This window comes from Mesitornis unicolor, unplaced genomic scaffold (genome assembly GCF_000695765.1).
Source record: "Mesitornis unicolor isolate BGI_N332 unplaced genomic scaffold, ASM69576v1 scaffold24632, whole genome shotgun sequence".
Lineage (NCBI taxonomy): Eukaryota > Metazoa > Chordata > Aves > Mesitornithiformes > Mesitornithidae > Mesitornis > Mesitornis unicolor.
The window spans coordinates 20,176-33,244 of record NW_010170172.1 but is presented as its reverse complement, the minus strand read 5'-3'; the positions used below and the strand labels follow the sequence as shown (position 1 = coordinate 33,244).

At 36.4% G+C, this 13,069-nt stretch overlaps 1 protein-coding gene across 1 annotated transcript; it reads right to left on the bottom strand.

Moving 5' to 3' along the window:
• Positions 1-2,226: 2,226 nt before the first annotated feature.
• Positions 2,227-12,548, bottom strand: LOC104534898 (protein diaphanous homolog 3-like; the record flags this gene model as incomplete). The annotated part of the gene is made up of 3 exons (XM_010179608.1): positions 2,227-2,357; positions 7,537-7,641; positions 12,375-12,548. Coding segments are annotated over 3 exons (410 nt in total), but the record flags the coding sequence as incomplete, so codon positions are not given.
• Positions 12,549-13,069: the final 521 nt, after the last annotated feature.

Genomic DNA, 13,069 nt, shown 5'->3' with positions numbered 1-13,069 from the left:
TCGAGGTCCCTTCCAACTCCTAAGATTTTGTAATTCTGTGATCCTGTATTAAGACAGTTGTCCTACATCCAGCAGCTGAGGATGCTGAGAATGATCGAGTGAGTGCCTAAAATACTGCTGCGTTACAACTACCCTTTCTTCTGCTTTCACAAAAGGAAGATCACTTGCACTATCCAGAGCAAACACTCAGATTTTTGTCTGACAAAATATTAGGCTATCAGTGCCCCTATTTTCAATTTATTAAAAATGTCCTCCTAATAAAAAGAGCTAAATCTCTTACAGCTATTATACAGAAGGAGAAGAAATAGTTGTGACAACTAATTGTAATACATTGTACAGATAGATCACTGAACCACTTTTGATGAACTGTGTTGGCAACTGTGAAGTTAAAACACCCCATTTATTTACCTGAAGAACAGTGACCAAGATAAGTCGATATATTTTGCTTTTAAGGCTTTCTTTTTGTATTGATACTACTTTTTGCAGTAACCCATGGATTTCAATACAAGATCAAACTACTCAATACAATTTGATTCAGATTTTCTCTGTGAACTAAAAATACATTTTACGAAAATGACTAATTGAAAACAATGTCGTAGAACCAGTCCTTGCATTAGAAACTGTAATGTCAACAAGATTAAAAAGTAGATTAAAGTATAATAATTGGAAAAAGAGAAAAAAAAACCCTAAATTATACATTGTCAAATAGATCACAGCCTACAAACGTGAAGATTGTCAGGCCAGATCCAGTCTAAATTTAATTCTTATCCTGTTAAAAAAGCTTAAGTTTATTCTTAGGAATTATACTTGCAAAAAGTAAAATCCCAAAGTTTCATCAGTTATTTCTCACTGTCCATATGATATGAGGCTGGAGTTAAAAATAATCATGGATTAATAGTAGCTAGATTGGAGTTCAGTATTTATGTGTCAAAGCAAGTTCGTTCTCAAAGATCTGGCTGCTGACTGGAAAATCAAGGTCACCAATATCTTCACTCAACGATCATGAACTCTTATTATTCATCAGAATGAAGGGGACATGGTTTAAAATTGTTTACTCCACAAATTTAAGATGAAGAACAGCATGGTGCTGTTAAATTTTTGCTGGCTTTGTATATACGCCCTAAGGAAGAACTTGGGGCTTTTTATTAATGCTATTTTTAAAATGCTCTTTTTAAGCCTAGTGAGGTCTCTCTTAACACCACTCAGTACACCAGAACCCATATGTTCTATTGGTTGTGATCCTTCTTTTGATTTGTACACTAAAATGCTTTCATGGACAAGTAGTAGAGATTACTTTTTATAACTTAAACTGCTGCTTAAATACCTGTTCTCTAGTGTTTTTGCAAGCCACAGGCACTCTCCTTCCAATTCAAAACTCTCAAATTCCAATCTATTCTTAAGCCTTATATCCACTAACTTAATGAGTTTCACTCCAATCCAAACATTATAGTTCTTTGATGTTGTCTCTTACATTCTCCTTAATGTTTCAAATTGAAATTAAATTTTAGTAAATTAAGATCAAGTTCAGATTTAGATTCAACTGTCAAATTTTCTATCTACCACAGTTTATATTTGACTGAACTAAGTAAAAGACAGTGTTGCTATCAAGAACTACTTATCTCAGTAAGTTAAAGAAACTAATATCTCAAAAGTATCAAAGCAATACTTTGGTATCAACAATGCATCATATCCTTCTAGCATGCTTTGAAGGACTGGCATAAAATACAGTAAGCTTATGAAAAGGAAAACATTCATTTTTCCATTTTCTCATGCACAAAAGCACGAGGTCTTTTCCCTGTACTCCTATCCACAGATTTCTAACCCTTTTCTTACTCCAAGTGAAACATTTGCAGAAAACCTACTTTGTCCAAAAATTTCATAACATTTAGTCAAAAGATTAAAGAGTTAAAAGAATATTTCAAAAATAAAAATGAAAAAAACTTTTGAGTTTAGCACTAGAAAACAAGGTGAACTGCTCTGCACTACACTTGTTTTATATTCTCTTAGCATTACCTTGTACAGATCACTGAATTCTACTGAAAAACAGATCTACAGGAGATACATAATCAATGAAAAAAAAAAAGAAAAAGGTAGAATCATTCACTAATGCATACATATTCATTATCTGGAAAACCCTGAAACAAGCACATCTACAGATCCATTAATTTTAATCCATTAAGAAATAAGAATATGATTAATCTTTGCAGTATGTGTTAATGATGTTACCTGACAGGATTACTAGTCAAGGACACACGGAGAGATTCTAAGCAAGTGACTAGTCTTTCATCTGTTGACCCAGATTTTAATTCCTGAATAAACTCGTGGGGTGAAATCTTCCGACTGTTCTTTAGACTTCCCTGAAATACAGAAAATATATTCACTTTTTACTTGTCACATCTAGAACTTGAATAGATTATTAACAGCTAACCTTCATTTCTGTTCCTTGAAAATAACAGGGGGAAAAAATACAGTTTTGTCCTAAACCTGTAACTGTGTTGTCCATCTACTATGTATGCAAAACACTGACTAAATTTTTGACAATTTAAAAACAAATTTATAAGCAGTATTCAAAAGCAGCAGGCATCAAATGTAGAAATGTATCGTGCACACTCAGTGAAATACAATTTTGGTAATGAAAGGATTCTGTTTACACATTGCAAACATCTTAATTTTCAGTACTCAACAGAAGAGAAAAATGAATTCTGGGGTGCTCTGAAGAGATCACAGGGCACATGTCCAGAAGGGTGACTGCAGTCATATGAGAATACAGAGGGAAGAACCAGTAGAGTATTCAGGATGTTGCTGCAGTAACCTGAGTTCTCACAGATAACTTGGTAAAACACTTTTCCCTTGAAGGTCCTTCAGATGAGAAGTACGTGAGACTGGGATTATAAAAACAGACTAGCTTTGGCTCGAAGGGCTAAAGCAAAAGAACTTCAAAAATAAAACAACAAAAAACCTACTTCTTTGGAACTACTGAATTTCTAAAGATAAATCCCAGCTTCTCATGGCTTGTATTTGCGATCTGTAAGAATCCAGTGCAACACAAATATGACTATTGGTGCAGTAACATAAGGACACTTACTCTACCTTTGTGTTTGGATTTTTGCCTTACTTTCTGGGTTTTGCTTTTATTTGGCAGATGGAGAGAAAAATGGGGACATAAAGAGCAGAGAGATAGAAAGGAAAATGCAATGGCAAGTTAACGTAGCACTGCAAAAGTAGTTTTGTGTAAACAAAATACTTTCTGTCCAAGCAATATAGGTTGAAAGACACTGACTTTGCTTCATCTTTTCATCTGCGATGTCAAATCTTGCTTAAAACAAATTCAAGATATTGTGCTGGTTTTGGCTGGGATAGAGTTAATTTTCTTCATAGTAGCTGGAATGGGGCTATGGTTTGGATTTGTGCTGAAAAACAACGTTAATAATACAAGGACATATTCATTATTGCTGAGCAGTGCTTACTCAGGGTCAAGGCCTTTTCTGCTTCTCACACCACTCCACCAGTGAGGAGGCTGGGAGTGCACAAGAAGTTGGGAGGAGACACAGCTGGGACAGCTGACCCCTACTGACCAAAGGGATATGCTAGACCATATGACATCATGCTCAGTGTATAAAGCTGAAGACAAGAAAGGGAAGACATTTAGAGTGATGGTGTTTGTCTTCCCAAGTAACCATTATGCATGACAGAGCCCTGCTTTCCTGGAGATGGCTGAACACCTGCCTGCCAATGGGAAGTAGTAAATTAATTCCTTGTTTTGCTTTGCTTGTGTGCGCAGCTTTTTCTTTACCTATTAATTGGTCTTTATCACAACCCACGAGTTTTCTCACTTTTATTCTTCCAACTCTCAAGTAGCTGTGTGATGCTCAGTTGCTGGCTGGGGTTAAACCACAGCAGATATTAATGACTTGAAGGATATAAATTGTCCATTGTTTTAAACAAAGCAATGGTTATACTGAACTAATGAAGCTCTACAATTTGCAATTAAAATGGCAAATCTAAGAGGCGTTGACCCTATTCTTATGAGTATCCCTCTCTCCTTTTTTTTTTAAGTAGCTGCAAAGACACAATTTGTAGACAGAAAATAAGAACTCTACTCCACCTAATATCCATTTATGATACAAAGAAGATAGATACATTTTCTACAGAACATACCTAAATTCCAAGAAAGAGGCATATACTTGGGTACACAATCTGTATCTGCCTTCTTTCATTGGAAAGATTCCTTGTTTTGAGAGCAAAAGCATAATTATTCTGTCATGTAGCACTAAAGGGAGTTACTAAATAATACTTGACTAGCTAGTGGCTTAGGTCAGGAGTTGAAGAGAATTAAACTTGCAGTGCAATAACAACTTGAAATCATCCACTGTAAATGGTGAGGCAGTCTCATTATGTTACTATACAGAGCTTCATACAGAAGATATTTTTTTCACTTTGTTAGATTGTCAAGAAGTATTGAAAATAAACTTTTCTCCTCCTGAAGCAGAGCATGGTGAAATAGTTTCTAGCAGAGAAGTTAAAGAGTGGTTGACAGACCAGACTGCTATGCTGCCATTCAGAGGGACCTCAACAGACAGGAGAAATGGGCAGAGGAATTTCAGAGAGATCCACAACAGGAAACACTAAATCCAGAATCTGAGGAAGAATAATCCCATGCACCAGCACGTGTTGAGGCAAACCATCTGGAAAGTAGGTTTGTAGGAAAAAAAATTAGGCTCTTGGTGGATGACAAGTTGACCATAGGGAAGTACATCACCAGCTGGTCTGGGGAGATGATCCTTCCCCTCAGCTCAGCAGTGGCGAGACACATCTGGAGTACTGCGTCCAGTTCTGGGCAATGGAAACATGGACATGTTGGAATGAGTCCAGAAAGGACACGATTAAAGGAGCATCTGTTGTACAAGGAAAGGGTGTTAGAACTGGGATTGCTTAGCACCAAGATGAGAAGGCTCAGTGGAACCCTATCAGTGAAAAGACAACAGGCACAAGCCAAAACACAGGAAATTGGTTAAACATAGGACAAACACAAACATCCCTCCTTGCCCCCTTCTTATGTTTTTAACTGAGTCTAGTCAAGCACTGGAACAGGTTGCCCAGGCAGACTGTACAATCTCCTTTATCAGAGATATTAAAAAATGGACTAGATAAGGGGTTGGACAAGACGACCTCCAGAGGTTTCTTCCAGACTCAATCATTCTGTTGTATGGCTCTGTGATAAGGGAACATTGCAGGGCCATTGGGGGCTATACTACTTCTCTGCTCCAAGTATATTTCCTCAGATTTGAGCAACAGATGTTCCAGATGTCAAAGACCAGACTACTAAGGAGGAAATCGTTACAACTGTGGTGTAACAGGGGATCAGGGCCATGCCTCTGTGCATGTGCAGCACGTACAGTGCAGTGTGCAGGCCTGGATCTTCCCAGCTGGTCTCTGCATAGATGAGATAATGGTCTGACTGGACACGAGATGACCAAGCAAACCCCTAGAAGCCTTCACAATAAAGTATTTAACTAAATGTTACAGGAGCTCTCCAGCTGGAAATTTCAGAAAGTCTCAGAAATTCTCCTGGCAGCTCCTGCTGTGCACAGACTAGTTGATAAGCGCTACTTGTACACCTAAGCATATGGATTAATATTCTGGGTGGAGAATCTGTCATTTCCAGTGACATCCCCCAGCAGTTCCTCCCGTTAAACTAACCAAGCTGGACATAACTAAGATACTTATAAATAGTGACTAAAACTGCTTTATCTTGATGCAAGAACAGTCACATAGGACAGTCGTTCAGACAGGACATATAGTTAAGATGGTTAGAAGATATTTTGGAAGTAGTTTAAAATAATCAATAGCAATGTGTGCAGTGGAAAGGTCACATGGGACAAGAGCCCAGCCAGACTATCAGAATTCACTACATGACATTTCAGAGTCTCATCTGACCCATCTGAAGACAGTGCCATAAGCAATGGAGACTCACATCAACATCCAGACAGTAACCAGTCATCCCATTTCAGACTCAGCTCTGAACGTGACCTTACGCAAAAGATGCCAATAAACTGTGATTGTCTGTGCAACACACCCACAGTACCAAGTACCACTTATTCCTAGTTATACCAAGGTTCTGCAACATAATAAGAATATGATACATCTGCCGGTGCTTAAATAAAATGAGAGCTGCATTTGGCAGCAATTGTGAAACTGATTATATTAGCTATATTTCTACATGGGAAAAGCTGCTTAAGTTCAAAATGCTTTGGTTAACTGAGAAACAGGAAATATCTTGAGGCATCAGTGCCTCTAGAAATTTAATTGCTCAGCTGAAGAACAACTGGTCTGTGAGCAGATGCAGTATGAAGTCAGCATTAATTAATCCAGTTAAAACATTACAAGGGAGTAAGCTGCACAACAAAAACAAGATCTTGTGAAGAAAAACTCACTTTAAAAACCCAGTCTGTGTATGTTCAACATACAGAACAACAAAACTTATGGTAGAGTAACATTACAGCAATGCTACTTTTATTGCCACTTGAGTATTAACTCCATAACACAAAAACTGATTTTTAAAATTTCTCTGGGCTGAAATATATTTGTATGCATATGTAGCACTTAAAAATGTGACGCTGTTTCTAACCTCAAATAATTGTAATACATATAAAAAGCTACAAAAACATAGAAAATACATTGGACATAACAATCCCTAACAACAAACAGAACCACACTGCTTTTGGTAGATGAGAATTCGCAGTCACATAACAGCCTTTAAACACAACTGTTGCTCCCTTCTCCAACTGTTTCCTCATAAATAAGACATGACACCACAACAGACAGACAATTCATTCAATATTTCCAAGTAATGATGGTTTAAACTATATGCAATCCACATCTCCAAGATAATGTTTTTAAGGGAAGAAATAAGGCTTCATCTAAACACTATATATTACAAGAAAACAAGGAAGTACTAGCAGAATACTGATGTACTTGAGCAGAATTCTTCCAAGCATACAATATCTGCTACCATTCAAATTTTCAGAAAGTACTGCTAGTGTCCCAAACTCCCAGACTGGTTATTCTTAGCAATTCTTCTACAGGGAGCCCCCGAACACACTACAAAGAGCGATGGCAACAGCATACTTACAGAAAAACATATGCAGACATACTTACAGAAGCATGCTTTCAGCTAACTCTTTAAGAAGTCTCTAAACAAAGTGGAGTGAAATGAATGAGTATTGGACAATGTCTGTTAGCAGAACTCTGGTTATTTTTCTGGTTTTCTGCAGAATCTTTCCACTTCCACTAATAGCCATACCTTTACCAACAACAAGCAGTGCTCTGTGTGCAGAAGAAGCACCTCAAAGACAAGTGCATATCTTTCACTGCAGCTTGTAAAATAATGAGATAGTGCCCCTACAAATGTTTGTGTCTACAAGAAACAAAAGCTAGTCAAAAGAATGAAACATGCATGCATCACTTTTTTCTCTCTGATAGGAAGTAATGTAAACGTTAAGTCCTTTTTGACGTACTTCTGAGAAATTTACTTACAGACTTTGAAGCAGTGCTAATATATTGCATCACCATTTCTTTTTTGGTGTTAAAATCCTTTTCTCTCAATGGCATCTTCTTGTCTTCATTTAAATTCATATCTTCCTAGAATATGGCAAAGAAAAAAAAAAGTTTTAAATGTCACTCAGCAAAATAGCCATTTAACTATAAGAAACTGATTTAAAAAAATAAATACACAGAAATACAAACTTGAGCAACTACAAGCTGTTACACAAACACCTTTTCATAAGTTAGATGTCACTCAAAACCATAAAAATCTTTACCCATCTTCTCTAGCAAGTTACACTAAAAAAAAAAAAACCACCAGTCAACTCTTCCAGGATAAACAAGTGCATCAAGACCATTACTAGCATAATCTCTTAGAAATCACCTTCAGTTTCACACACACACACACACACACACACACACTAAACTACAGAACAGCATTATTTAAAACTTCAAATATTTATAAATGTGCACAAACCAGTCTGTTAGAAAGACCTTTTTCATTATATGTCCATTTATTCTTTAATTCTGTTTCTCAATTCCCAAATACTTAATCCTGTGCTGCAGAATCTGTTTCATCCTGAGAGTAGTTCACAAAATAGTATTCACCTTTAGGTAAGGCCTAAACTCTTGGCGACTCAAGCATTAAATCAACACCTTCAACTATTATCAAGACCCCATCACAATTCATTCATTCCAACATAGATCCAAAGGTCAAAAACCTGAGCTACATATGTAATTTATTTGGAATTCTGTAAGGCCTTTGACATGGCTCCCCATGACATCCTTCTCTCTAAATTGGACAGATACAGAAGTTTAGATTAGATATTAGGAAAGATTTCTTCACTAAAAGGATTATCAGGCATTGGAACAGGCTGCCCAGGGAAGTGGTGAAGTTACCATCCCTGGAGGCATTTGAAAGACAGGTGGATGAGGTGGGTAGAGACATGGTTTAGTAGCAGACAGGCTATGATTGGACTCGATGATCTTGAAGTTTTTTCCAACCAAATGATTCTGTGACTATTCAGTGGATGAGGAATTGGCTGGATGGTCACATCCAGAAGGTAGTGGTCAAGTGTCCAGATCAGTGACAAGTGGTGTCCCTCAGGGGTCTGTACTGGGACCAGTGCTGTTTAATACCTTCATCAATGACATAGACAGAGAGGGATTGAGTGCACCCTCAGCAAGTTTGCAGGTGACACCAAGCAGGTGACACTCATGCATTAAAACCACTGTTGGGACTATCTATTGCATGCAAAGAGATCATTTTCTTCCAAGACATAAAAAAGTTGAAAGTTTTTTGTGGGTATATGCATCATTTGGAAAAAAAGTGAAATAAAGTTACCTGTTTTTAAACAAAGCTTACAAAAGCCACTGCAGGTTTTTTTAAGGTGAGAAAGAACACAATCAACCACCAAATGTAGCGTATTCAGTACTTCAAAATCAAAATCCTAGTGTAATCAACTCCTCAAAGGAAGGATATATGAAGGCTGTTTAGCACGTTGTTAAATGGTTAGGTGGAAACCTACAAATTTAAACCAGTTCCACAACAACTCAACATAAAAATTTTAATGTACTGGTCAAGCATTTAGCAGTTAAATACATAAACTAGCCAGGGCTTTTACAATTCAGTGATATATGGGTTTGGTCATAAAGAATCGGGGACTGCTAAAAGGCATTTAGAATAAGACCAGACAAGGAAGTTCTTTTCCATTTATGGCTTTAAATATTTTTTCAATAACATTATTGCAAAGCCAGAAAAATACTAAAGCTTTGAATTCTGAACAACTGCTCAAAAATATTTATGCTTTATCTAAGACACTTGCTTAGGTTAAACGTGGGGTGGAGGGCGAAGGAGACAGGGGGGAATTGAAATCAAGTCTGACTGCCAAAAATTCTACAATGTTAGTATTCCCTGTAGCCTTTCATTTGTTATCTTATGTTCTTACAGGTTATTTCTCATTTTATGTAATATTTCAGTTTAATTAGTTGCCTTATTTTAAATGCACAACATACTTACAACTGTTCTTATTACCAGGCAACACATCTGTTGAGCTATGCACATGACAACCCATACTATCAATTAGTAATGTCAAGTCCAGATTCACATTACCAGATAAATTTAGGGTTTTCTGCAAGTTTCAATGAATACCTTTGGAATGCTGTGCCTCAGGATTCCTTTCCACAGGGATACAATTGTATAGCAATAATGGCTTCAAATGAAAATACACTTTACATGTATATTTAACAAGCATAGCTATATTTTATTTAAAACTTAAATTGTATTTTTAAACCTACATAAACAGAAATGTAAGAACACTGAAACCAAAGTACTCCATTTCAAGTCTCATAAAGATATATATGGCTAGGTCTTTCTCAATGTTTTCTCAGACTTATCGCATCTTCAGTTCTTCACCTGCAATATGCCACAGGGTTTTTTCCATAATAACATTGAAATGCATGTATATCCTACCTAAGGGGAAGGAAAACACACAAAAACAAAAAAGCTTTTCACATTAGCCTGTAGTTACTGCAAAGTTCATTCTTCTGTTTAAAGAAGTTTTGCACTTCTTTCAGATTTGCTCTTTTAAGTTTTCTGAAATAACTTCTGAACTTACATAACAAAGAGAAACAAAGGGCTCGGTTTCATGCAAAAATATCTAACTTCTAATCACATTAAAATAAAAGGAGAAGTAAGAAACCTATCAGTACAAACTGTATTCCATAATCCTGGATGTAGTGGCAGGTCTATTTAGAGAAAATATTTTGTCTGTGTGCACAGTAAAAAGTAATTCCTTTGCTGTTTTTAACAAATGAAACATCATTAAAAGCAACCGATTTATACAGATTAGATGTATTCAGCAGTACAAGGGACACATCAGATGTGCCTTAGATTATAGAATATTTCAACTCCATTCTTTTATTTCCTCTTAAAGATTATAGAATATTTCAACTCCATTCTTTTATTTCCTCTTAAGTAATTTCAAGTTACTCTAATAGGTGAGCAAGACCTCTTTGGAAAATAAGTCATTTCACATTGATATTTTCCTAATAGCACTAACAGAAATGAAAGTAACTAAATGACAGTTAATTATTAGATTTAACCGCCTGGTTTTATAAGGTCTTTCATAATTTTTGCCATCAAAACCACACAGGACACCGCTGCAGAAAAGACTGGGAGAAGGAAGCAGCATGCACCCAGGAAAACCCTAAGCATCATGTAACACATTCAGTGAAACTTCAGAATTTAGAAACTGCTCCCTTCAGTACCAACCAATTGACTATTTTTATGTTGTGTAAAATTAGCTCCAAAAGCCTGGCTACAACATTCAAATTGTTCACCCCACCCCACCAAATCACTTAATTTGATCAGAACAGCAAACTACAGGCTACAATATATAATTAGCTATGTAATCTACTGTGACTAAACTAGCTTTATTCCATTCCATTCAAGTGTGGATAATCTGAAGAATCCTCTATTACATGTTATAGCTAAAATAACACTGATAAACTGTCTTTGATAAATTCCATTAAGTGCTTTGTTATTCAACGAAACTAGGAAAGCATTCAAATTATCCAGGATATCATCATAACTTCAACATATTTTTGCAAATTACTTATAAAATTGGAATTAATTGCATCAGGACCGATGGATATAAGCACTTCTGTTTACCTAGACACACAGTAGTAGGTTTCTGAGGATTTATTGGAAGTTTTCCATTTTTATGGCATATTCTCAACATCACACACTGTCCTTTATCAGAACCTCTGTGTGATGGTAGAGAAATACAACCTAGAGTTTTATAGCAGGGGTTGTGCGCAGGGAGGTATACTTTCAAGTTTTATAAAAAACTCTCCCATTTCCTAACATCTGAGCAACAGAAGTAAAATATCCTAGACACTGAGGTATACCACCAAAAATAGACCATGTGATAACAACAGATACAAATGCAAAAGCTGGTAACATGGTAAATTAGTCCTCCCCTTCATCAGCTTAACCAGGAAAATCCTGAACCCTATATCTCAGTCACATCTCTCAACAGTTCTACAAAAGCATCTTCAAAACTAAACTGACATTATTGAGTACTAGGAATTTCAAACTTCACGAAGGTACTTCTCTTATAGCACATTTAATTTCCTCCACATCCCAGCCCCTGGTAGTCCCTTCATGTTTCAAGAGTTACTTATTACTAGCTGTGAGGTAGAGAAAGAAATAATAATCTAAGCATCACTCTCCTTGTTAATGTCTTCTTGTGCTCCTCAGATTGCAGTCACTCTTCTCTACCCAAAATACCATAATCATCATGTCAAAAAAACCCACAACCTATTGAGGTGGTACCAATGCCACATGATCTGTCCAGCAAGTGACTGCTCTTCTGCGGCATAGTAACAACGACAGCCAAGGAAGAAAATTTGAGACTGAATGTGCAGAAAAACGATGCTTTGGAGGCAAGAACCTAAAAAGTCTTCTCTGTGTAAGACATTGTGACATTCAAAGGCATGAAATCCCTTTATAAAAGTTTCGGGTCATCTTGATAGCAAGCAGGATTCCCTATTTCTTGTTTGTCCTCAAAACCTGTTGCATAATCTTACTTCTAATAATCAGAAATCTTTAGTTTCCATTTTAAATATACATGAAGCAAAATCTTGTTCAAAACAATTCAAAGACTTCATCCCCTGAGAAACACCCTAAAAAACATGTAATTACAACTCACGACAACAATATTAATAATTCAGGTAAAGACCAGAACACATGCACAAAAGAAGGCTTCATCTGTCAGTTAGCCATGCTGTCATCCTTTAAGTAAAAGAAATCAGTGCAAGACTCTTACCATCATTTTTTCAAACAGAGCTATGATTTCTCTTTCCGACAGGGGTTTTGGAGCAAAATCCTCTGCATCCGTAGATGTGGATGACCAATCCGTAGAATGTGACTGCTTCATATGCGGCAGAGGAGGTCTTTCCTTTTTACTTCCCGGAATTCTTATACTGGCAAATCTATCCAACTGAAAACAAAAAAGATATGATGTATGACACACTGTTGCCATTCCATGTAACCCTAATTAAGATGGCTGTTCTTGAAAGCTAAACATCCTTATTTTCCTGTGGTAACTTGCCTATTCTTTAACTGCTTTATTTTAAAGGGTTTTGTAAAGATACATATAATGGCCAGTTGCCTTAGCGTCTGAGTTAACAGACCAGAATCCCATTACATTATGGAGAAATCATGCAGAACATGAGAATCTTTTTGAAAGTTTTGAGGAAAAGATATCTACAAAATCAATTTATGATGAGTTCTTCCCAACCATTACATGAAGAATACGAAAAAGCAGGCTTATTTACCAAAAGCATAGTTTTAAAATGTTTTTTGTTACTCTGAAACAGCCGTACTTCTGTCATTGTAATAGAATATACAGATATGCAAAGAAACTACTTTTTATTAAAAGACAGGTTAGCATAGCTAAGACACTGCTACATTTTTTTTTTTAATTTGGATTATGTTATACTAAACTTGGTGCCTTTCTGT